Below are 26,682 nucleotides of genomic sequence, written 5' to 3'. Positions count from 1 at the left end.
GGTCTCCATCTCCTGACCTCGTGATCCGCCCACCTCGGCCTCCCAAAGTGCGGGGATTATAGGCATGAGCCGCCGCGCCCGGCCACCTCACGACGTATCTCTTAAGAAGAAAATGGTCCTTCCCTTGTGCTTTGTACAGCCGGGCAGTGTGCACCTTTTTGTAACTTCTTGAACCTTGAATATGAAACCCTGTGTATGTCCTTCCTGGAAAAGAAGGCCCTCAGCCTGGCCAATTTCTCCTTCTATTCTGGAGATCTCACCTTAAACATCACTTCCTCAAAGAGGTCTTCCCTGATGTTCCAATGAGTTCAGCACCCTTGTGATGTTTCATACTCTTACCTTTTTATAACACCGACCCAGCTCACCTTGCTCTTTTCCATGCCAAAACCTCAGCTTTATGGGAGGAAGGAGAAAGGGCATCCTGGAAATGCCTTGTCCCGGGTGTGCAGCTGCTTATCCTAGGTAGCCAGTGAATGTTGAAGGGATGGATGAGTTAACCCTAAGTCACAGAAAACACACTTAATTCTACGTCCCTGGAAAACAAGAATCCTACCTCATATTTCTTTGGTTTTGGTCGCAATGCTATTTGGTACCCAAGAAATATTTATTGAAAATAATTCTTAGATCTGCTGTAATATTTACCTTAGCTGGGAATGAGAAGAGTTTCCTTTAATGATGTGGGGGATAGGGAGAAGAATGAACCAGCTTGGGCTTGTTTGCTTTCTTAGTTTGAAGGAGTTACGTAAGTACAAAAATACTAGTTTGTAGTATTGAGTGAGCAATCCTGTATTAAGTGTGGGCCTGTTGTCACTGCATTCTGCTTTTCAGCCTCTCTCCTTCCAGGCCACTTTGTCATGGGGAACAAAGTCTGTTCCCCTGTAGGGTATTGAGGTCCACTGCTTTGTAGAGGCAGGGGCGCAGCAACCAGAAGATGAACTCTGGATCTCAGTCTGCGCTCATTGTCACCACCTGTGTGCTCCTGGGCAATGACTCACCCTCTCTCAGCTTCAGTTTCCTCATTTCTAAATTGAAAATCTTGATACTACTCACTTCAAGGGGATATATTATATATATGAGGATTAAATGAAGTGCTGCACATAAAACTCTTAGAAGGGGCTGGGCATGGTGACTCATGTCTGTAATCCCAGCACTTTGGGAGGCCGAGGTGCGTGGATCACTTAAGGTCAGGAGTTTGAGACCAGCCTGGCCAACATGGCAAAATCCTGTCTCTACTAAAGATACAAAAATTAGTCATGCATGGTGGTGCATGCCTGTAATCCCAGCTACTTGGGAGGCTGAGGTGGGAGAATCACTTGAACCCGAAGATGGAGTTTGCAGTGAGCTGAGATCACGCCACTGTGCTCCAGCCTGGGCAACAGAGCAAGACTCTGTCTCAAAAAAAAAAAAAAGAAAAGAGAAAAAAAAGAAACTCTTAGAAGTACAGTACCTGGCATAAAATATTGCAGGAGATTTGCAATACACACCACAGCTAACCTAAATCAAGGGAGATCTGATCGCCTCCATCTGCTCTCCAGAGCTGTTTGTGGGACACTTTGAGGTGACAGTGAGTGCACAGAGAGGCCTAGGCTTTAGAATATCCAGAATATTGCAGAGCCACACTATTCCTGCCTCCATTTTTTATGTTCCGCCTCCTCTCCTGCAGCCTTAACCCTTACCCACGTCCACGTCATACAGACTACTCCAGTTCCGGGTATGCCATGCCCTCTCTTTATCTCTACTGCTCTCCAAAAGTCAGCTTGGAAGTTGAGAATTATATCTATCTATGTAGTATATTTTGTTCTCTGATAACAGCTTATTTTTTTTCCTGTGGCAGGTCAATTATGCTCAGTATTTTTCCAAGTTAATTTCATAAAGAAGACATTGTCTTTGATTGGAATTAACCAAAATGAGAATATATAGCTAAAAAGCAGTAGGAAGACAATGTTGAATCTAAGGCCAAGAATTAATAATAGTAGTGACTAGTGCTTATATACTATTTATTATGTGCCAGGCACTGATCTGAGTTCTGAATCCTTTCCCCCAATTTGCACAGGAGGAAACTGGTTGCCTGTAGGAACCATAGAGTGGAAAGAGTATATAATCAGCCTAGTTTTGCCTGTCGGACTCCATCCTCATGGACATTTGTGTTGCTTCACTTAATATTCAGTAAAAGAAAGAGGGAGATCACCTTGTGACAAATTCTGCCCTTACTTAGTTCAGATTTTTGACTCAATTTATCGAAGTCTTTGTAGCTTAATCATGACATTGGGATATCAAAAACAAAGTGTGAGGTGAGGAAAACACACTGTAAAATGAAATCTATGTTTCCTTTAATGATGAGGGGGGCAAGATGTACACAGAGCATTTGACATCAGCAGAAAGCTTAGTCGTTGATGTGGAAAATAGAAAAGTTCTTGTTGTTTCCATTTGGATCAGAGAAAGAGATGATCACCCTATGATAAGTTTATTGGGTTCTAAAGCTAGATGTAATAATTGACGAGCCACAGCTGTCCTGCCCTGAGGATATGCAAGTATGAAATACACATGTCAGGAAAAATGGGTTTTTTTTTGTTTTTTTTTGTTTTTGTTTTTTGTTTTTTCCTGAGATGGAGTCTCTCTCTGTCGCCCGGGCTGGAGTGCAGTGGCCGGATCTCAGCTCACAGCAAGCTCCGCCTCCCGGATTTACGGCATTCTCCTGCCTCAGCCTCCGGAGTAGCGGGGACTGCAGGCGCCCGCCACCTCGCCCGGCTAGTTTTTTGTATTTTTTAGTAGAGACGGGGTTTCACCATGTTAGCCAGGATGGTCTCAATCTCCTGACCTCGTGATCCGCTCGTCTCGGCCTCCCAAAGTGCTGGGATTACAGGCTCGAGCCACCGCGCCCGGCCTTTTTTTTTTTTCTTTTTCTTTTTTTTTTTTGAGACGGAGTTTCACTCTTTGTTGCCCAGGCTGGAGTACAGTGGGGTGATCTCGGCTCACTGCAACCTCCGCCTCCTGGATTCAAGTGATTCTCCTGTCTCAGCCTCCCGAGTAGCTGAGATTACAGGCACCCGCTACCACGCCTGGCTAAGTTTTTGTATTTTTAGTAGAGACGGGGTTTCACCATGTTGGCCAGGCTGGTCTTGAACTCCGGACCTCAGGTGATCCACCCGCCTCGGTCTCCCAAAGTGCTGGGATTACAAGCGTGAGCCACCACGCTCGACCAGTGCAGGTATTTTAGGTAAGGAACCGCACAACAGGAAAAGTGGGAAATGTTTAATAAGACAAGTCCCAGTTAGCCTAAGAGTGAGGATTTGTCATAAGACAGGGCTGCTTACATGGATGAGTGGGGGGCTGAAGACGGAAGATCTAATCAAATAACTGTAAATAAACAACTTTTCGTGAATCATCTTACTCCTTGACAGGAGCTAGCAACCTGTAGTGGCCTTCTTCTAGATAGCTGTTTAAGGAGGGAAATGTTTTCTTTTAGGTGTGGCAATGTCCTCTGTTTTAAACAAATTTTCCCCATTTTTGAAAATGATCACACAATTAATGCCTCTTGCATGTATTCAACAATAGTTGCCTAGCAACCATCAAGAAGTGTTTTGGGAGCGCAAAGGGTCTAAAAATGAATGAAGAACAAATACAGTATAACTTGCTGCTGAAAATGACCGATTTTCTGATATCAGTTTCAAAGTACATCCCCCAGGAATCAGTCAAGGGCTATGCATCTTTAAGAGTAAAGAGGTCTGGGCTGGGCGCGGTGGCTCACACTTGTAATCCCAGCACTTTGGGAGGCCGAGGCGGGTGGATCACGAGGTCAGGAAATCGAGACCAGCCTGGCCAACATGGTGAAACCCCATCTCTACTAAAAATACAAAAATTAGCCTGACATGCTAGCGGACACCTGTAATCCCAGCTACTCGGGAGGCTGAGGCAGGAGAATCGCTTGAACCCAGGAGGCGGAGGTTGCAGTGAGCCAAGACCGTGCCATTGCACTCCAGCCTGGATGACAGAGCAATACTCCATCTTGGAAAATAAATAAGTATTGGATCAGTGAATACTGGATGTTAGAAGCAGAACCAGGACTTGGTTTGGCCAGGACAAATCAGAACCTTAAACGTTTCATCTTAAATGACTCCTTTCTTTCCTTTTCTCCTAAGTGACCTACCCTAACTTCCATATAGGTAGAATTTGCTCTTCTATTTTGCCACCTAAGGGCTTGCTTAAAGTGAGATTTGATTAAAAAGAATGCTCTACTGGAAATGCGAGAGCAAAAGCATTCAGCCCTCTATGGGGCCCAACCTTCCTGAAAGATAAGTTTGTCTATACTGGGAACCCTACAACCAACAGGTTGCCATTCTTCTTGGCCTACCAGATTAAATTCTGTTCAATTTGTTTTCTATTTATTGAGCTCCTACAATGTGCTGAGGCCTATGTATGGTGATTTCTAGATACAGGGGATTCCAATGATTCCAATGAGCCTCGGGACTTAAGCATTGAATGGGGATTCTCCAAGCACATTTCAGAAACATTTAATGATTAATTTAGAGAATAAGGACACTCGGCATAATCTCTCTCTGTCTGTCACTCTCTCACGTCCACTGTCTCTCATCCTGTTGAGGCACACTTTACTTTGTGGTAATTTCCTTTCTTCAGTTTTTGCCTTGAGATTTAAAGTTGCCTGAAACACAGAATCAATTATCACCAAGATAAGTTCTTCCTTTTGACAACCCAGTTACTGCCTCTGTATTGGAAGACTTGTCAGCATAGACAACAGTTCAGGCTCCAAGGTATGCCAGATGCCTTTTGTCAAATGAGGAGCCTTCCTGCACTTATCTCTCTTCCGGGGCTCTACAAGGTGCTTACCTCTGTGCTGAGGGCTCAGGTGTTTCCAAAATGTCAATAACTCTCCCACCAGCAAACTGCTGGTCTCTTGAAATGCTTGAACTGATGTATTAATATTACTTCCATGTGTCCGTGCATATAATAGTGATAATAATAATTTATTAGTGTCTTCAGTGTGCCGACTAATGTGCCAGCCACGTTGTCTAATGTTACCTCATTCATACTCCTTCCCCATCATCATGTTTCAAGATGGGCATATAATTCTCTTGATGAATGGTTAAATTCAGCCCTGAGAGAGATGATGACTTGCCCAAGGTCACATAGTTGCCTTATGTATAAAGTGAATACAGAGTTGCCTGCTCTCAAAGCCCATGCCCTCTCTACTTTCTTACGAAACTTGGGTCTCCAACAGCAATTTTGCCAACTTCACCAGTGCTGTGATGATGGAAGGAAAGATGACATATCTTTTTTCAGAAGCAAACTCAAGGGACCATTTTAAATGGAGCGGATGGTTTTGCATGAGGCTATGTTTAATTTCAGGATGATGTCCTTTTCTGGTGAAGATAATGAGACATAATGTCATCTGCAACCTCTCTGTGTGCATGATTTCATAAAACTGGTATAACAGTTTATTATTATAAAATTAGTATAGCATAGAACAAACCTGGGATGCAAGCCAGATGAAATAGACAATGAATAGTTATATAAGGTTTTGGAAGCACATGTAGTAGAACACAAGCTCACTGTATTTTCTTCTCAATTGTCTGCTGTTTGTTAATGTTTCCTTTTCAACATGATTGCATCTCAGTTTAATAGCACTTGCCATCTCAGGCTTTATGGTGCCAGGCCTGACATAGTTACATCCCCTCTGTGCTAAAAATATTGCATGTATATATTTAACCGCAGCTGACATGTTTAGCTAATGGGTGACTCAGGAGCTATGCGCTTATATAATTAAGTGATATATGTAATTTTGTGTTAACACATTTGCAATGTGTGTTTCCCGGGTGATTGCAATGCTTTATTCTGTGTAAAGTGTGACATTTTAATTCCAGCTGAACAATTTCCTACCTTGATTTGCCTTGTTTTTGTGGCAGGGGATTATTTTGTAATCAAGATAAAAGCATTATTTATGAAATTTCTAGGCTATCCCATTACTAGGAACTTTTAACTGCAGATCAATCTCCTATTTTATTGATTTTTGTTAAAAATCTTTATTGGAATTTAAATTTAATCTCCACATTACAGATTTGCCCAGATTCTCATCGGTAGGCACATTTTTTTAGGCAGCTCTGCAGAGATAGGGTTCCTTAAAAAAGGAATCCTCCCCAGGCAGTCTGCCATCTTTCCCAGGAGAAGTTTTTCTCTTAGGTGTTGCTGCCTTTTTCTTGTTGTAGGGGCTCTCTAGGAGAGCCAGTGACCCTGTGGGCTTCAGAGTCTTGGCAAAGCAGGTGAGATCTGTGTGTCCACAGACAAGGCGGGTTTCTGTTAGGTATTTAGGTGTTTGATAATAGCTGGGTCTCAGAGTTACACAGTGGACATTACAATGTCGGTGTATATGTCTTCCCCTTACTAATGGTGATCGTGACCTAGGGAAAGTGCTGGAGATAGGAAGGTGAACCATCAAGGATAGCCTAGCCACCTGGCCCTCTTTCAAGACATTTATGTTCTGTAGTGGGATGAGCAGTCAGTGCAGTTTAACAAACATTTACTAGACTCTGGTAAGTAGTACCAGACACTGATTTCAAAACATGACACAGAGGGAGGCATTTGTTTAGTAAACGTTTATTGAACACCTACTATAATGATGCTGCAGTGATCAAGACCAACATAATCTCTTCAGACTGCAGTAAGGGAGAGAGATATACTAACCAGATGATTTCAGTACAGGGTGATAGGTGCCAGGATCAAAGCATGCTTGTTTTTTGCGTTTTTTCAAATGTTTTATTATTTATTTTAAGACAGAGTCTCACTCATTGCCCAGGCTGGAGTGCAGTGGAACAGTTTTAGCTCACTGCAACCTCCACCTCATGGGTTTAAGCGATTCTCCTGTCTCAGACTCCCAAGTAGCTGTGATCACAGGCATCTGCCACCATGCCCAGCTAATTTTTGTATTTTTTTAGTAGGGACGGAGTTTCACCATGTTGGCCAGGCTGGTCTCAGTGTGAGCCACCGCAGCCGACTCAAAGCATACTTTGTACAGGTACTGACAAGGGTTTTCTCACCCAGCAGGAGATGAAGAATAGGGAAGCTTTGTTTTTTTGGCTGTGCTGGGGGAGACAGAGTCTCGATCTTGTCACCCAGGCTGGAGTGCAGTGGCGCGATCTCGGCTCACTTCATGCTCCGCCTCCCAGGGTCAAGCGATTCTCCTGCCTCAGCCTCCCAACTAGCTGGGATTACAGGCGCCCACCACCACGTTCGTGTAATTTTTGTGTTTTTAGTAGAGATGGGGTTTCACCATGTTGGCCAGGCTGGTCTTGAACTCCTGACCTGAGGTGATCCACCCACCTCAGCCTCCCAAAGTGTTGGGATTACGGGCATGGGCCACTGCACCTGGCCAAGAAGCTTTATAGTGGGGAGTTGGGGCAGGAGGGAGAAAAGCTAAAAAAGGAAAGATGTTGTTGTCAGAGGAAGCCCAGGAACAAAGGCACACAGATGTTAAGCTTCTTAATGTGCTTGGGACCTCTGAGGCACGTGTTACTACTAGAAGGTGAGGACAGTGCTCCCTAGCAAGGTGGCCTGTGGTCCATTTCTTCTTGATCCCAGAGGTCCTGAGTTCCCAAAGCCCTTCCTCACCCTGAGGAGGGCTCCTTTGGTTTTTCAGCCCAGCCTAACAACAAAAAAAGCAGGTGGCAGTTGTTGACGCCCAATGCCAGAGCACTTTCCTGATGGCTTTGCAAGTGTTTTGCTGCTAGTCCCTCACATTTGGGTCTGAGCAAACAGCTGGGAGTATGGTGCACAGAAGTCTTGCCAGAAGGACCCCCACTTCATGCGCTCCAAGTGAGCTTTCTCGGTTGTATGTTTTGGCATTTGAACACAGTGGGAATGTCCTTGTCAGCTCCCATTTGACTTTATTAGTTGCAGTTCCTTGGAAAGTGTGTTTCAGTAACGTGGTCTTGGGATGGCAGAGCTCACCCTGCAGAGACCTAAGTGGAGGTATTCAGGGCCATTGAAAAGCCATCTGCTGCCAAGGCTCTGCTGCTGATCTCATGCAACAGAACCCAGGGTCTGTCATAGCTCTGCTACTCACTGGGTGACTCTGGGCAAGTGTCGGGCTCTCTGGTCCTGCCTTTTCTGATGTGGAGACTGACAAGCTGGTGCTCGAGGTTTTCCTAAAGCTATGGAATTCCATCATTTTATAAATGACTCCAGTGATGAATCCTACTGGCATAGCATCTATGGTTTCACCAACTCTTAGCAGTGATCTTTGGTTCCAGATTCATGAGAAAAGCCAAGAACCACTTTCCACAATTTGTCTTGTCATGACTCTGGCTCCATATTTTAAGAAGCAGTCTACACTAGCCCTTGGATCTAGACTCTAATTTTTTAAGATACAAAGGAAATCACTAAGCCTCGGAATATTCCTAGAGTATATGGCAATATGGATCAAGTAATCCAAAGTATTAGCAGTGCTGCACGAGGCTGTCACCTAGCAGCTCTGTATTATGTTTCCAGGCCCTCCCCCACTCACTTCCCTGAGCCCCCAGGCTGTGGTTAATAATGTCAAAAGAATGTTTTAAAATTGCCCTTCTGTTGATTCCAGAGAGTTAGGGCCCTCACATGGTTAGAGTCCTGGGCTAAGAGTCAAATTCTAAATTTAATTCCAGCCTGTACGAACATCTTAGTTCCATATTTCCTCAGCATTTAGAGATGTTTCAGTTTTCCCATCTGCAAAATCGGCATAAGACGTCTCGCTCCACAAAAACACTTGTCAACAGCTTTGCTGTACACAAGGATCGGCATTATATGGGGGCAGAATATCATTTTTCATTCCATAATAGGAATTAAACAAAAGCCCTTTGAGAACGCACCTTGTGTAAACGCCCTGTGCTTAAAAGCCTGTGAATTTCAGAGGTCAGCAAAAACCGCCCCCCTTCTTTATTATTTTTCTTAAAGCTAAACAAGGCTAACTAGGGAATTCATTTTGGAATAAAAAGACATGAAAGAAAGGGTATTTCAGCTTGCACAATAGTACAAAGAAGAACAAGAGTTGTCATGTTTTGCTAAAGAACTCCCAGCTGTTTAATTTTATAGTAAAATTACTTTGCGAACTTTGCTAATTCAAAGACAAAATCAAACAACTGTTGTTGCAAAACTGAACTTCCACGTGTGAGTGGAAAAGCCAATTTGAGATGAATCTGCCCCTAAAATCATATTATAAAAATACAAAGCATTTTTGTAATGCTGGTTGGAGGAGTGGTTTTTATCTGAAGAGAAGACACATAAAAATGAGAAAAATGGTACATTTACTGGTAATAAGATTAAAAAAGTAGTTAATGTTCTCATGTACTTTGCCCCGACTTCTCCCCCAGCTTTCTCTTAAGCTCTTCAGTCTGTTTTAATACCAGGTTTGTTTGCTTTCTGGGGATGGGCCTGTTAGGCAGGAAATTGTTGAAAGGCATACAGCAGAAATTTTAAATGGTGTTTTTAAAAGATAAATACCCAATTGGGTAACTGACTATTAAATCTGGAGTTCAGAATTTGATAAAATTTTATTTTTAGAGAATCTAGAAAGATAAATTCTGCACCTATACTTGGTTCTATAAATTCCATGTTTCCATATGTTGCCTATTGTCAGAAACAAACTGTTCCTTATTTTAAAAAAAAAATAGTTTTTCTTCCATATTAGGGAATTATTCAGACTTCTTTCCTCGGTTCCTATAATTCCAAACCAGTTGGAACATCAGTCTATTTTTGGTTTAAAGGAGCTTTTAAAATGTGAGCATGATTTTTTTAAGTTTCTAAATCTCATAAAAATAAATTTGTCACATATATAGCAGCTATGGTTGTAAATATAGTACAGTCATTGTATTGTAGAAAGACAAAGTTCTAATTTCCATATTACAGGCCCCACCCACCCCACCTTGTCCAATCTCCATGTAAGAGGGCTGAAAAATGTAAATTCTAAAACATATAAAACAATATAAGGTTGTCATTTGTGGCTGTTTCTATCCAAGATGAATGTTGTCACCTGTACTGGAGTAAACTCTCTTGTTAGTTTCTGCGGGTTTTTTTGATCGTCCCACCGCATCCCATCGACTCACCACGAGAGGGCGATGGAGCGTTTGCTTTCGGCTAACAAAGCTAGAAATGGTTTAATATCAGCTAAGTGTTTGAACTTGTTAAGGATTTATTTCTCCGCCTTCCAATTGCCGCACATGCAACCTCCAAGTTTCCACTAACAGCGAATAATAATCCAAATAAAGTTATTCTGAGGGAAAATATAGACAGACTGGTGCAGACAAGAGCTTTTGCCCAAATAAGGATCCCTTTTGTGCAGACCCCATGTGTTAGATAACCATCAACTGACAGTTGCTCATGAGTTAATAATGTTGGATGCTGAAATATGCATACCATGTGCTATAAAAGAGTTTGGAGGACAAAGACAAATACTTCGATAGTTAGACATCAGAAACATACCAGAGGTGTGCAGATTGCTTCACAGGACATAGGTTGAACCTGCCAAATCATTTCATCAAAATTACTACATTATAAGTATAATACAGTAGAACGTATGATATTTATTGCACATTTTGTCGATGTTGCAGAGATTTTGGTCTCAGCCTTTCTGCATGCTACTGCCTTAAATGCTATAGCAACTCCCACCTTCTAAGAAAAGAAAATATTTCCTAAGCTTATTTCTGTTTCCACCATTGTTGCTCTTTTATTTTTACAGTAGGAACCCATTTTACCAGCCTTTTGATTGGCATGTAGTGTTTGGAGGGCTGTTAATGTCTAGTTAGGTTTCTGTGTTGCTGCTGCCACAGGAATCAAAGAGTGAGGAGGTGGAGGGAATCAGCTTTGATTTTGGCTACTGTAACAAGTTGTTTGGGAGGATGGGACATAGGGCCAGCTGAGCACTGGGCAGCCGCCTTCTCAGTGATGCCTGACGGTTTTTTGGTGCTAAGAATGATTGTGGAAAAAATGTATCTCCTCCCTGCCCCCAGAGTTCAAACCTTTTTGTTCTGTTCAACTTTTCTGGGCTTATTGGAATGCCAGTCTTCAATGAATAATCTCATATTTGGTCATAAATTGCACTTGAGGCAGGTTGGCAAAGCCAATGAGGCTATGCCCCTGTATTTAGGCCTGACTATAACTGACCTCTTTATTTATTCTCAGATGAAATGTCCAAAAAGTCAGACCATTAACTTACTCAATAGTTGGAGATTAAGAAGTGTCTATTTTCAAGCAACTAAAATCACTCCAGCTCCATTTTTCTCCTATTCAGTTTGTACTGCATAATGAAAATGGCTTACATTATACCAGACCCATATTGACAGCAGGAGAGAACAAGTCGTGAAATAAATAATTCGCTAGTTCCTTCCCCTCTTTCTCTCTCCCTTCTCTCTCTGTCCTTCTGTCTCTTCTCCAGTCTGTTGTCAAAGCTTAACATTTGCTTTGACATCTTAGTTAAGGAAGTTAATGAAATAACATCTTCAGCAGGGCCATTTAGTAGCCTTGAGTCAATGATTACCAGATTTAAATTTTACAGAGGAGAGCCCTCAGCTTCAGCAAAATTTTTAGATACCATTATAACATTATATATATATGTGTGTAATATATATATAAAACTATATATAACATTTTTACATGACTACCCTCCATAACAGTGAATAAAATCTTAAATGTATTGAAACATTGAATTGTGACTTTTGCTGATTATTCTAGTTTCAGATGTTAATCTTGTTCTGTCTGCTCCTTAACACATATTTCCAAGAACATATCTATAATCATAACATTGCATTATTGACTAAACCAGCATCACCCAAGAGAAAGATAATGTGAGCCACATGTAATTTAAAATATTCTAGTAACCACATTTTAAAAGGTAAAAAGGAACATGTGGAGTTAATTTTAATAACACATTTTATTGCCGGGCGCAGTGGCTCAAGCCTGTAATCCCAGCACTTTGGGAGGCCGAGACGGGCGGATCACGAGGTCAGGAGATCGAGACCATCCTGGCTAACGCCGTGAAACCCCGTCTCTACTAAAAAATACAAAAAACTAGCCGGGCAAGGTGGCGGGCGCCTGTAGTCCCAGCTACACGGGAGGCTGAGGCAGGAGAATGGCGGGAACCCGGGAGGCGGAGCTTGCAGTGAGCTGAGATCCGGCCACTGCACTCCAGCCTGGGCGACAGAGCGAGACTCCGTCTCAAAAATAATAATAATAATAATAATACATTTTATTTAACCCAGTATATTCAAAATGTTATCATTTCAATATGCAATCAATATAAAATGTTATTAATGAGATATTTTACTTTTATGTTGTAGTAAGTCTTGGAAATCCAGTGTGTATTTTACACTGGCACATCTCAATTTGGACTTGACATATAGTATTTCAGATACTCAAGGGACACATGTGGCTAGCGGTGACTGTATCAGACACAGCAATTCTAAATAGTCATAGAAATGTTTTATCTTACACCGAAAAAATGTGAAGAAGCTGTAACCTCTTCCGGGTTCATTGTTAGCTTTACGTTAGGCTTTCTGATGGCATCTGTGTGCTCTTTCTCTCTAGTGTGACAAACTCTCCCTCCAATTGACTGATAACTCTAGCTTGCCCCATGGCTTATAATCTGCACTTAGTTAACATGTCACCAGGTATGATGAACCTTGTTGCTGCCTCTCCATGCCCACCCCAGGCCCCTTTCTCTTCTCATTCTGTACCCTCACCCCGCCCTGCTCCAAGACACACACTCCTCTATACAATCTGTGAGTTTGCGTGAGTTTCTTGGTACCACAGAAGAGTTTTTAGTCATTTTCCAGTATCTTGGCTCCTGTACCTGCACAAACAAATGAAGCTCAGAGACCACTGAGGTACTTAGTTGGGGACGGTACTGATGCCCTCATAGGAAGGAAGGGTGAGAGGGATTTGCCTGAACAAAGAAAAATGTCTCCGAATCTCAGACAACCAAAAATAGTCATCTTTTTACTTTTAAGTAAAAGACTATCCTACTATTCACATTATTCTTTCTGAAAGGTATAAAAGCACAAAGCGAGTGAAAAGCCCCCTTTCTGTACAAATTCCTTTTTGGATCTTTTTAAAATAAATTGGGAGCCTATCACTTGATGACTGTTTTAGTGTATGTCTTTTAAATACTAAAATGTATCCCATGACATACTCATCCAAGTATGTAATAAGTTAAATATCTCCATGTTAATCCACATACACACCAAAACCAAAACAAAAACAACCCATCTCTTTTACTTATTTCCAAGTGGGGAATGTTTTCTGTAGAGAGGGTAGCAAATCAATTATCCTCAATGATGAAATGGAATATCTCATTTCCAAACCTGGAGAAATGGCTGAACAAGAATGTCCTGTTTATAAATGCGTTTAAAAAGTGTTCTGATATTTACTGCTCTCGCAAGGCTACTCGACACAAAAATGTTGCTTTCACTTCTGTGCTGTCATGTTCAATAGTAACACCACAGAACATATCAATCATAGACTGGAATGAGCAGCTTTATTGATTTTAACAAACAGAAAAAAGAGAGACAAAAAATTAACTCTCTTTGTTTAAGAGGTTCTATCTGTATAACCTTCAGAAATTGTGGAAATCAAAATGCCTTAAAACACATTTCCAGAGCGCATAACCTTAAACAGCCTTAAGAGAAAAAGACAATTATCTTGTTAATATTGTATTTTTACTATATAGAACCATACCAAGAAAGACTAAATCTGTATTTATAGCAGAGTTTTCAAAAAATGAAAACAGGAGCTATTTCAAAATCATAAGAAAAAAATACATAGTATAGCATTGAAGCAACATGCTTATTCTGTAATAGTTTCTGTGCATGATCTCCATTGAGAGAGGAACCTGGGGTGTGGAAATGGCTCATGGACACTTGGCATCTGGAGAGATGCATAGGAGAAAGAAGTTGCCAGGTAAATGTGAAAGTGGGAGTCTGAGCCTTGATGGCATTTTGAGAGTCCACTTTCGGTTTTGCTGAATTTGTGACTTGCCAGGACCTTGCAGCCAGCTGGTGGGTGGCATGGGCAGAGAAATCAGACCTTTGGCGTACAGCATCAGCTCCTAGATAGCACTGCCGCACACCCTTAGGGACCGAGCTAAGTCCTAAGATGTCCACTCTGCCCTGCTGTCTCTTTATAGAATATGTGGAATTCTGGCCAAGTGCGGTGGCTCACGCCAGTGGTCCCAGCACTTTGGGAGGCCAAGGCGGGTGGATCACGAGGTCAGGAGATCGAAACCATCCTGGCTAACACGGTGAAACCCCGTCTCTACTAAAAATACAAAAAAAATTAGCCGGGCTTGGTGGCGGGCACCTGTAGTCCCAGCTACTCCAGAGGCTGAGGCAGGAGAATGGCGTGAACCCGGGAGGCAGAGCTTGCAGTGAGCCGAGATCGTGCCACTGCACTCCAGCCTGAGCAACAGAGCGAGACTCTGTTTCAAAAAAAAAAAAAGAAAAGAATATGTGGAATTCCAAGACAAAGGAGTCTTTCCATAGGCTCCTGATCCTCAGGAAAACCTAGGCTGTGGTCTTATCCATGCTGTGGTATATAGACCCCATTATCCCAAAGATGCGTAGGCTCTTGCACAGCAGGTATGAGCTACCACTTGCACCTCTTACAGGGGGACCCTCCACCGAGAATAGATAGCCAAATAGACCAGAGAGAAGGTGAGAGTTGGAAAGGTCTGGCATAGCTTTCAATCTCTTTTCCTATTTCCAGAATTTTCCCCTAGAGAATCAATCCTCTGAAAAACCAGACTCTCTCCTCACTCCTAGATTCAGCTCCCAGATTTTCCCCTTGCTTCTCAAGCAGTAGTGAAAAGCATCTATAATCCCCTTCTTTGCCAGTGTGTTTGTGGACAACCCTATTATACAGACTTCTAGAACATTTTTATATTACCTTGGAATTCACTACATGATTTCAGAACAATATTTAAATAACATGTGATCATTTACATTTCTCCCCTGCCTCAAGACACAGTGGGGGAACAAAGATAGAAATCTGCCTATCACTGCTGGTAAAGCTGACTTCAAAAAAGGCTTGCTTGTGTTTTAATGGCAAGAATGCACAGAGTCACATGCTTTCAAACCAATTAGCAATACAGATGAGCTAGGAAGTCCTGTTCCATTTACGGGTTGGGGGAAGGGTAGAAGTAAAATAATCTGTGTTTTTAAGTGTTTCTGAGAAATGAAGACCTCCAGGGCAGAGAGAGAAGGCAGATCAGGAAATAGCTATGCAAATCACATGCCTAAGAAATTACTAAAACCTTGATCAGGAGCATTAATAATTACTCCAGCATTCACAAGTATGAAACAGAGTGAGTAAGACTGGGCATGTTTTGGAATGGATTACAAAAGTGTTTACTTACATGGTTTGTTGAGCAGTCAGTGAAGTCCATGGCTGTTTTGGACTTAAACTGCCCAAGCAATCCAGGTATAACAAAGGCAGTAATACATTACTCTCATTAGTGACTCTTGGGGCTCTCAATGATTTTGACAAAGAGGCAAAGTGACGACCTCACATAAAGCCAGCTGCTTCTTCTTCTTCTTTCTTTAATGTTCTTTGTAACACCACAACTGCTCACCCTTCCGGCAGGAAGAACAAGGACGGATTCTGTGAGAGCAGAGTTCATTGGAAATGTTAACTTGTAGTTTGTGGTTCAAGCAGTGTAGGGGTATGACTTGGGCAAAAGCACACTTCGAAACTCAAAGTCCAGGTCTTCATATCGCATGATATCCAGTGTGATGAGTGTAAATTTCTCTAGGGCGCATCCATCCATTAGTGTTTGGGGTTTTCTGGTCTTGGTGACATTTGAATGTGGAAAGTGTTTAAATCTGGCTGGCCCTAGAGTTTGGGTTCCAGACTCTGGGCTCATTTGCGTTTTTTGTTTGTTTGTTTGTTTTTAAGAGACAGGGTCTCACTTTGTCACCCAGGCTGGAGAGCAGTGGCACAGTCTAGACTTACTGCAGCCTCAAACTCCTGAACTCAAATGATCATCTCACCTCAGCCTTCGGAGTAGCTAGGACTACAGGCACATGCCACCACACCCAGCTAATTTTCATCGAAACAGGGGTCTCATTACATTGCCCAAGCTGGTCTCAAATTCCTGGCCTAAAGCAATATTCCCACCTCCCAAAGTGCTGGGATTACAGTCATGAGCCACCACCAGGACTTCATCTTTTTAATGCCTTTATTTGAGAAAAAATTAATTACTCTTAAGAGGAAACTGTCAGAACAATTACCAAATAATAAAACTTTTGCAGTATTGTGTTTCCATGTCTATTGTTTAAAATTCATCATCAGAGTTAGAATGTCCTGTAGGATCAAGTTGTGCTTGTCAATGGCCCAGTGTGTTTATATCTCAGACAATACAATTGCTTCTCAAGCATTTCTGTTGGGTGTGGAAGACTGATTTTGGGAAACCAGAATAAAAATAAACTTGAATATTTCCTAAATTCGTATGTGATCAGTGTTTTGTGAATTTGTAGAAAGGTTCAAACAATTGAATAGAAATTTAATACCAATGGTCACTATATGAAATATAACTGTGGATTTGAAATAAAAATTTCAGGGACTTATTTATGAATTTTTAAATATTGGCTTTAAGTTAAAGCCAAAATGAGGTCTGAGAGCTTCTAGTTTTCTTTTGTCCCCCCACATATTTGAAAACTGAAATTCTGTAAGAGATTATCTGTGAAATGCCTTTCTTTTATTACACTCATAAATTTTAGGAATGGCTTTGATCAAGCCTTCTGCCATTCTTGGTTTCTAAGTCTTTTACTCATACGTTAATAACTTTAAAAACATTCTTTCTATTTTTGTTGTAATGAAAGAGGAAGTTTCTAAATAGTTAAAAGGGAAACATTGAAAATAGAACACAGTAAATGATAATAACTAAATTAGGGTAGGTTACTCCTCCTCCCCCATGAAAGAGCAATGCTCCATGCTGAAATTTACCAGGGTATGTTGCCTGCCCAGGCTGGAGTGCAGTGGTGCGATCTCCACTCACCACAACCTCCGCCTCCCAAGTTCAAGAGATTCTTCTGCCTCAGCCTCCCAAGTAGCTGGGACTACAGGTGCATGCCACCATACCTGGCTAATTTTTGTATTTTTAGTAGAGACAGGGTTTCACTATGTTAACCAGGCTGGTCTCGAACTCCTGACCTCGTGATCTACCCGCCTCAGCCTCCCAAAGTGCTGGGATTACAGGCATGAGCCACCGCACCCAGCCGGTATTTTAAGATTATTGTCTGTAAAGAAAATGTACCAGAGAATTGATATCCTCATAGGAAAAGCATTATAGAAATGCAGGGTATTATCAGTAACGCATACTATACATAGAACAATGTTTCTCTACCCTAATACTGTGATCAGTGGAGTTTTGTTTTCTGGCTCGTGTTTAAAAGACACACACAACTTGCAAATCGAATGAGTTAACGCTCTGCCGACTTCTCTAGACATTGACCTCGGGGGTCAAAGTCTTAGGAAAATTGTGCTGGTTTTCCATTCCCCTGATTCCAGTCCCTACCAACAAGCAAGTCCTATCTCTTCAGTGGAAGCTCACAAAGAATTTCTCCAGAGAATATGTAGCTGTGTTGGCAACAAAATTCTCTCTGCAAAATGGGAAGGAAGAGTTGTTAACTGATGAGTCAATCCAGCTTTTAAAGCAGTTTATCTCTCTTCGTGGTATTTCCAAGAGCATAAATGCTATTAAAAAAGGAGATGGTCATGACAGGAAGAACACAGTAGAAAAAAACAGGAACATTTAAGCCAAAAGCAATTTACTTTGCCAGTAACTGGTTACATTTCCCTTTGTTTTATTATTATTATTGTAAGAGTTGGGGTTGACATAAAAGTTTCCCACACCTGCACTGCCCTGCCATGTAACTTGTGTGAACCCATAGTGAAATAAATATATAAACAAATTGTCTGCAACTCTGAGCTTCTAGACCCTTTAAGGAAAACAAACTTGTTTTGCTATATTGTTGAGAAAATAGACTATAATTCATTAATATTGGAAGGCGTTTAAAAAGAAAAAAACAGAAAAACACGGGTTAGCTGTCAGAGTAGCCTGGAGCTCTGGAGGTAGCTTGATTCTCTGAGGATTAACACCTATAGAAATAGCAGTGACTTCACAAAGGTGAATAGTTGTTAATTTCTTGGCACTGAGTAAGCGGAACAGATGGGCAGTCAGAGGGGAAAGATTTTTTTTTTAAACCACAGAGATCTTTCACTGATTAGGCAGAAGAGTCAGTGGCCCCACTGGTTAAGGGGGTAATATGTAGGGCTCTCTAAGTTTTATTGGCCTTAGTGGAAGTCTTGCCACCTACTGCTGGGTCAAGACTAATGGGGACCCCACTTGCTGTCAATTCTGTCTGTGGGACAGTGTTTCCTGTCTGGGGTGGGCTGCAGCACCCTCATGCTATGTAGTACTTGAGTGTTTTCATTTGGGGAGAGCTTCCTGGTGACTGCCAGCCCAAGTTAGTATGAATACTTCATTATGAGGCAGTGTGTGTGTCTGTGTGTGTGTCTATTCGAGATAAGTTGCTTAAAGCAGGGGCTCTGGATGAAGTCCAGTTGCCTGTGTTGAAATCCTTCTGCTACCAGTAACCATTTGTATGGTCGGAGACAAGTAATTTCATCTCTGTCTCAGTTTCCTGGTCTGTAAGATGGGGATAAGGATCATGCCTTCCTCTGGCTTGCTGTGAGTTTTAGTGCAGTTACTGTATGCAGAGCACTCCGAAGGGTGACTTGTACAGAGAAAGTGCTCAGAAATGGTTAGCTACTATTATTATTCACTTAGCTACTCTTATTATTCATGTATAATACTGAAAACATTCATGCAAAGAGCATTTACTGAACTCTGTGATAAGCCAGGCCAGTGAATTATATACACATGTAAAAGTAACAGTACGTCTATTGCTTTGCACTTACTTTTTTTTCTAATAAAACTGACTGGAGCCAGATATGCCATCAGTAAGGGTACTGCTCTCTCCCTAGCAGAGCTTTTTCTTGGTAGAGATCTGTCTCACCTAAAGAACAAGAGCTGGTCTAATTCTGGAGTCTTAGGATTTAGGTTCTGTCAGTAAGTACTCAGTACATAGCACTGAGCTTTCAAGGAGAGGGCAGGTATAGGTCCTCGCAGAGTGGCTGGAAGGAGGTGGGGTTGTCTCTTCCATAAGTGAATTAAAGTCCACAGACCCACCCCACTCCTACCCACCAGCACACCATAATGCACCTGTTTTCACTCACTGACCTGGCAAATGACGGATTATGACTCTGGAGGGAAAAAGATGTGGCCTGGGGACCAGAGTTTTCGCTGTCCCCAAAGCCAGCCCTTCAAGACCAAAACCTTACCTGGAGTCTTCTGAATCCAAAAGGTCTCTGATTGGATTGCAGGGGCACCTATCCAGTCCTTTGTGCTCCATTCCCCCCTGTACTTTGAATATTTGTGCTCATCAGGGTGTTTGTGCATTGCATGTGGGGACTAGATTATAGCCTTACTGAGATACCAAAGGCCTTACGTTTCCTGTCTCCATTCCCAGTGCAACCTCAGGTCACCGGTTTATGTTTCCAGAGCATAAGCATAAGTAGTAAAGGTGAATGCAGTTTTACAAGTGCCCAGTGTGACAAGTATACCACGTGTGAGGTTGGCGGGATCAGTCTATGAGGACAGGAAAGAATACTATGTGGACATATTTATTTCCATTAGTCACTTTTTCATTCAACAAATGCATGTTATGCAATGCTGCCTTTTGGGTACTGTGCTGGGCAGATAAAAGACACATCCCACAGGGTCTTGCCCTTAAGGATTCTCCAGTCTAGTATAATAATATGCCAGAAACCACAGCTAAAGTACAAGGAGTACAGTGATATGTTCCGTAAGAGAAGGAGAGAAAAAAAGTTCAGAGGGGAGAGTAGGAGAGGAATTTGATTTTGAGCCCTGAGTGACTGGTAAGATTTGCCCAACCATACCTGAAATACTGAAGTACTTGCCTTAGTAAGAACAAAGGGCTTTTTCTCTTGATCAAATCCCATTTAGAGTTTACGTTTGTGTGACCAGAATATTAGGTGCTAGTCTGTTCTAAATTTGTAATTCTCAGAATCTGCTGGGGGAGTACATGTGCTTCTCTGGGTTCTGAAAACAGCTCAAAGAATGGAGAAAATAAACCCAGTTTGGGGATGACTTCTTGTCAGTTCCGGGAACCTTTGCCTTTTTTAAAAAACAGCATGTTCGATGCAAGTTCTATCGAAAAGACCTTTGGGATTTGAAAGCTTTTCTAGAAATAAATGCCTTTTAGGTGTAAGTGCTTTTCGCCAAAATGTTAGGAAAGGAAGATCATAGTAACAAGTCTTAGAACAGAGGAGATACTGTTTTGTTTGTTTTAATGAAATGCCTCAGACCTGCTACCCCAAGTTCTGTTTGTCAGCTTTCTGCTCAGCTATTATTTTGATAAGGGACTTGAAAGTACATCCTTCCCTCGTGGTCATTAAAGTCTTAACACTTGGGTCAGTTGTGGAAACACTTCTGTGCTACACAAAGTCTTCTAAACAAAACAAACAGTCCACGCCCTGGCTCCAGGCTGCGGACCGTGTCAAATTCATGGAACGTGGCATCGTGCTCTGACAAGGGGAGCAAGAGGTCAGGATCCACAAAACAGGCCGGATGAAATCACCAACCCTGTGCGGGGAGGTGGAGAGAGCAGAGCCCTCCCTGCCAGTCTGGCAACTCCAGCAAAGTCCTCAGGCTCATCCCACACACTCGGTGCTAGTCACTGCTGTGTGTTTACATGAGTAATGGAGCTGCCGGGGGAGGGGAGTTGTAAGCAGAGCGCTGAGCCTCGCAGCTCGCATTCGGAGGGAAGCTGACATCCACACCAAGTCGAGACTTCCAGGGATGTGGCCGGGGAGCAGTCACATGCTGTAGCTTTCATGAGCACAGACATCAGTCAGGCAGATGTTTGTCGACTGGAATGGGTAATCGCTACTTTCTCTTTGCTTGATTTTTGTTTATGAGCTTGTTTACCTTTGGTAATTCCAGCCTGGCTTTCTGGGATGGACTTTCAGACCAGCGTTTAGGGGAATGAGAGGAGAGAGCGGGTGTGGGAAGGGGATCCTAAGCCCTAAAGCCTCTTTTTAAACTTTTGCCTCTCTGATTCTAAAGGCAGCTCTGCTTTCACTGAGCTTTTACCAACAGTAAAACTGTTATCCGGAGGAGAAAATCAAATTAGTAGGATTAACTGTGTTTGTAAAATGAGTACAATGTAAAAATGTCCTAAAACCACTGGTTAACTGCCTAAGTGAGATTAACAACAGTTAAGAAGGTTCATGTTGTTTAGATGTGACATTGTCATAATCACTCCTTAAGTAATAAAAAGTGTGGGTACCTTGAAAGGTCTGAACAAAATTGTTTAGGGTATAATTGATTAGCTTGGAGTCGTTCTGGGGTTGGTTGGTTAGTTGGTTGTTTTTAATTTTGCTTGACTTGGGTGACTGATGAAGTTAAATGTGAAAGCTGATGCCGGATAGTCATAGCTCTCAATAAACAGCAGCCTTTCCTCCCGACTTTCTGTATAGATCTTAAAAGGAACCAAGTTGCTCAGCATCAAGGATGAAATAGAACTTTGATTTGTATCTTGTCTTTTCAAAAGTGTAACCCCCATGGAATCAAGCCAACCCCAGTGTAATCTTTGGATGTTATTTTAAATAAGCCTGAAGATCTTCATAAAAATATATTGAAAAGGAAAAGAGAGCATGCTGATATAAATGTATCTGCCAGATTTGTTGAGATTTGAAACATGCTGGTTGTGGTATTATTAGTAAATATATGTAGTAATATTTTCCAGCTTGCTGTTGTGAATGCTTCTCTCTCTTTAGCTATCTCTCTACTTATCTGTATGGTAATTTGAGAGAATGCCCTTGTCTCTGAATATTTTGTAAAAGAGATGTTTTCAACATTTCATTACTATGATACCATAAGGGCAGGCATGTCACTTAGGTTTCTGAAAGCAAGATACAAAACAAAAACCAAAGATTGAGCTCAAAGCCTGGCTCAGTTTTTCAGCCCCAAATGCTTCTTGTCAAACAACGTGGAAGGACATTTTTCTTACCATGATCCTTTAGAGCTAAGAGCTTCGTGTAACTTATATTAATTAGACATGTTAAAGCGAAATAGATTAGCTTTGGGAAATATGTACAGAAATGTATACTCTACCAATATGTAAGCATTCAGAGAGAGAAGCGTGTAATAATGAGGGCTGCCTGCCAATATATGTACATTTCTCTGAACAATCAGAAGGGATCACTGTAGTGAGATTCTGGGTCTTTAATAAAGAAACCCGTGCAAATGAAAATGTGTATCAATTGTTTTCCATTTGTTTTCAGCGCCAAATCTTAAAGGCAGACCACGCAAAAAGAAACCATGCCCACAAAGAAGAGATTCATTCAGTGGTGTTAAGGATTCCAACAATAATTCCGATGGCAAAGCCGTTGCCAAGGTAAGGTCATTCACTCCACGGTATTCATTTCGTTGCATCTTTTTATTTTTGCTTTTTCTCTTTATCTCTCTGTGCTTGTGTCTTGGAGGCAGTTTTCAATTCAACATCTGACTTTGGTATTCAGAGCTTTTGAAGCTCTATGCTGTGCCTGTTCCTGCCACCTCCCTTCCCCCTGGTTGCTGTGGGGTGGGGGAGGTAGGCATTTTGATTAGTCAACAGAAAGACTTCCTACCTCCCAGTTTGGCCTGTTATGAGTAAAGGACAGATGATTAAGCACCCACGTCATTGAGGCTGAGATTTCATAGTGGGTGACACAATGACATAGTTTACTCTGCTTGTGTCAAAAATAGACCAGCTGAACCATCCTCTTTCTGAATGTGTTCATCTAAATGTGTTTTGGAGATTAACAGAGGATGAAATTAGAAATAGCTAGAATTAATCATTTTAGTTATGTATTTTTCAAAGTCACTTCTAATTTACATTAGACTAAAATTAAAGATACATAGCAAAATATTTAGATGTGTACATATGCCTACAAGCATTTATATACTTTTAAAGATCTCTGTTAATCCTGAATGAAAGTAAATTCTACACTCTTGTTCAGGACCCAGGTCCATTTTTTGCCTAAGCATTCTTTGGAATCTTGAAAGTGCATGCCTAAAGTATTTAGCACAACAAAGGGTAAAGTATCACTTTATATTTTTAGACTTACCTTTCTGACTTTTGTGGGCTTGGGTCAGATTTCCATGGTTCTGTTTACTGCATTTAGGTGTTATTTTTGTGCTAAAGACAGCAATAGTTCCTTTAGGATTTTAATTGAAGAACAGATTTCAGCTGATACCAGTTTCCAGATGAAAGAATCAAAGAACTAAACTTCTGAAAATGGGACCATTTTGATTAGTGGTGAATTTGGAAGAGTCTGATGTAGGAAAAAAAAACATGAATTCAGTTCTGGGTTGACAGTCTACTGTTTCTCTGCCATGTACTCTACCTTCTTTCCAGTGTAATGAAGTAAATCTTAGACTTTCATATTCTAAAAAATTTTATCTTTAAGCATCATTGTTTCATTAGGAAATTCTAAGGACTTTTTGCTTAGAATTTCTAAATACTTCTAAGATTCCAAAGGGTTAAGAAGAGATCAACCAGTAGAAATGTGTATTTTCCATTTTCTGGCTGAAAACAAATCTCTTTCCCTAAAGTTATTTTTGTTCTGCACATTTAACTTTCTGCTAGTTAACTCCACATGGATACGATGAATGACATTTTCTTGTAAGTTGGACACCTCAGACCTAGAACTGTCTACCTAGGACTTTGGTTTCCATCGTCTTGAAGGATGTCAGCAGGAACAGTTCGTTCCCTACTATGTAGTTTGCAAGATCCTGCAGAATGGAGCAAGAAGGTTTTAAGACCGTAACATTCAGCAGAGCTTGCACTGCCCATGCCTTCTGTTGGTGCCCAGCCCATCCTTCTTGGTTGACAGCATGTGTTTACTGCAGCATATTCTGTACCTGAGCCCAGCAGGATAAAGCTCCTTTCCATGCCATGTGGAATCACCACCACCATCCTTATGCCTCTGGGAATTTTACAGAACTTGTACAATTGATCTGAAGGAACAGATCTCCAGTGTTTCCCTCCATGGAAGGCAGCTCAGAACTCACTGTTTGGGTTCACAAAGCCGAGAAGAACAAGAGCCTGCTGTAGAGATGGGCTGTATTTGATGTTCACTGACTTCTTAACAAGAAGGACAGAAGTCAGTCCTGGGTTTTCTAAGTGATGCCTTTACCCCACCCCTGCAACAGTGCTGCCCGTCAGCATCTTTACAAAGAGATGGATCATTCTTCCACCGTTGGTGTTCGGTGGAGAACAGATGAATGTCATGCTGCAGTCAGCTCCTAGGGACTGGTCTAATGGCTTGGCTCTTTTCAGAGTCTTGGATTACAGTCATGCCTTGGCCACTTCCAGGGGGTCTGGCAAGACCACTTAAGCAAAAAGATCAGTAGGTATGAAGTGTGACGAGCTTGTCCGTTGGCACCAACAGACAGATGTAAAATCCCTGCAGAATGAACAAGCCACATCTGGGACAAAGACAGTCATTAAAAAGCATGTGTGCCTTCGTGTGGTCTTTTCTCATGAAACACTACAGTACAGATTATAAGTCTGTGACCACCTAATCATCTGTTGAATTGGAAGCAGCATCTTAGAGGACAGTGAGCTGTTTGACTTTGTGACCGAGACCCGTGTGACTGTTTCTTTTTAAAAGTGCCTCAAACAGACCATTTCTAACTAAGCACCCACTTCATGCAGCGCCACACAGCAAAACTCTTACAGTGGGACCCACTGGGTTTGTTGTATTCATGACTGGAAAAATAAGTCAAGTGATTTGCCGCTCGCCATCAAAACATGGCACCCCTTCAATGAGAACATGAAAACTAGCTTTGCAAGACCATGTTTTCCAAGGTAGAGAAAATTACATGGCTTCCCAAAGATAGCAAGTGTCACGTGGGGAGGAAAAGACCAATTCTTTGAAGATATCATGACTGTGTTCAGCCCAAATCCTGCCATTTTTTCTGGAATCATCTTAAAGCAGTGAACCTGAGGCCCAGGGCTTTCATAGAGTGATCTATAACAGAAATCTTGGCATAGGACTCTAATAAAAGGCCTACATTGATAGAAGGCAAATTATTTTTAATCTCCCATATGCATTTTCTGAAGGGCAGAAGTATATTACAGGTGGTTTATATTCTAAAGGGAACACAAAAAGGGAAACTCTGGTGGGAAGTGTGTTCATTTAAATCATAAGCATACTTTCTATATTTCACAAATGTGATACTTTCATTATTTTCAATATTTTTCCACTCATTTAGTCCTCAGAACTATTCCCAGAGATGATCATTTTTGCTTTACTTGCTTTACTAAGGAAGAAACTGAGGGTCACCTAGCAAGTTAGCAGCCAAACCAAGATTAGAACTCTAGCTTTTTGTATTGCTGGTTCAGCACATCTTACTGCCCCAGTTGAAGGCTGGATTAGTTATAACTCAATCCCGTGGAAGGACGTGGTTAATATCAAATAGGTGGTGGATCATTGAAAACGTTAAATGTTGATTCTTTAATTAGCACCTCCTCAATCATTTTGGAAACCCCAAAGCACTTAGTGAGCTCAACAGGTGTATGGTGTTCAGGTCAGAAAAAACAGATCTAGTAATGAATTGTCACCATCAAAACACTGGGCTTTCTTAGGTCAACATGAAGACTGGCGCCCATTTCTACTACCACCTGCACTGTAATAATTTCATAGATTGCAATGCTGGGAATGCTTTGGGTAAATGGAAAAACAGATAGAAAGGAACTTGATTTCGTCCTGCCCAGAATCAGAGTCATACCCTAAAGAGCTCATTTATGTTAACTGAAAAAAAAAAAAAAAAAAAAAAATGTATCAAGCCAGAACAAGAAAAGAAGCCTCTGTCCGCTCGTTCACTTCTTACTAAGTACCTAGCCTCCCCAGGAGCCGCATGCCCACCGATATTCAGGACGGAGTTCAGTAGGCAGCAGCCTGGCTTCACTTGGAGCCTTTGCTATGTAGCAGGGAGTCTGGGTTACTTTGGACCTGGTTCATGCACCCCTCTGTGTCTTCCTTCTGTTTCTGAGTGTTTCTGCACAGATGAGGAAGAGGGTTAAGCCGCTCTCCACACGCCAAGGAGCTCAAACCTCATTCCCCTTTTAACAGTGGTTCTTCTGACCTAATAATATAGGTAGCTGGCCCGTTATCACTGCACATTTAAGACTCAGTTCGTTTTATACACAAACCTGAGAGATCTACTCCTTTATGTTCTAAGATTGGGGTTTGGAGCAGGGCAGACCTGAGTTCTAAACCCAGAGGGTCTGCCCCTTCCAAACCATACATGACCTCACTAAGCTCTGGTTTCCTCAACTGTAAAATGTGGCTAAATATCTCCCTTTTACAATTCTTAAGAACATTAAGGTAGAGTATGTGAAACCCACAGCACTCTATCTAACTCATTGTAGGTGCTCAATTGAAAACTGATTTCCTTCCCTTTTGCTCAATATACAATAGAAGGAATGGAACTCCTTGACACATTGGAAACCCCCCAGATTTGTCTTTTACTTTTCATTTGATAAGTCACATTTCTAAGTGGTAGGCTTCATA

At 41.6% G+C, this 26,682-nt stretch overlaps 1 protein-coding gene across 1 annotated transcript in view; it reads left to right on the top strand.

Moving 5' to 3' along the window:
• Window positions 1-26,682, top strand: part of ARID5B (AT rich interactive domain 5B (MRF1-like)) — a 197,674-nt gene that overhangs the window by 128,671 nt on the left and 42,321 nt on the right. Inside the window, exon 5 of the mRNA XM_011944118.1 lies at window positions 22,405-22,517. Within this exon, the coding sequence (XP_011799508.1) occupies window positions 22,405-22,517 (113 nt within the window). The remainder of the gene's footprint in view (window positions 1-22,404; window positions 22,518-26,682) is intronic.

Source organism: Colobus angolensis, unplaced genomic scaffold (genome assembly GCF_000951035.1).
Source record: "Colobus angolensis palliatus isolate OR3802 unplaced genomic scaffold, Cang.pa_1.0 Scaffold226, whole genome shotgun sequence".
In the NCBI taxonomy this organism is placed as follows: Eukaryota; Metazoa; Chordata; class Mammalia; order Primates; family Cercopithecidae; genus Colobus; species Colobus angolensis.
The sequence above is the reverse complement of the archived record's forward strand: the minus strand, read 5'-3'. Positions and strand labels throughout refer to the sequence as shown.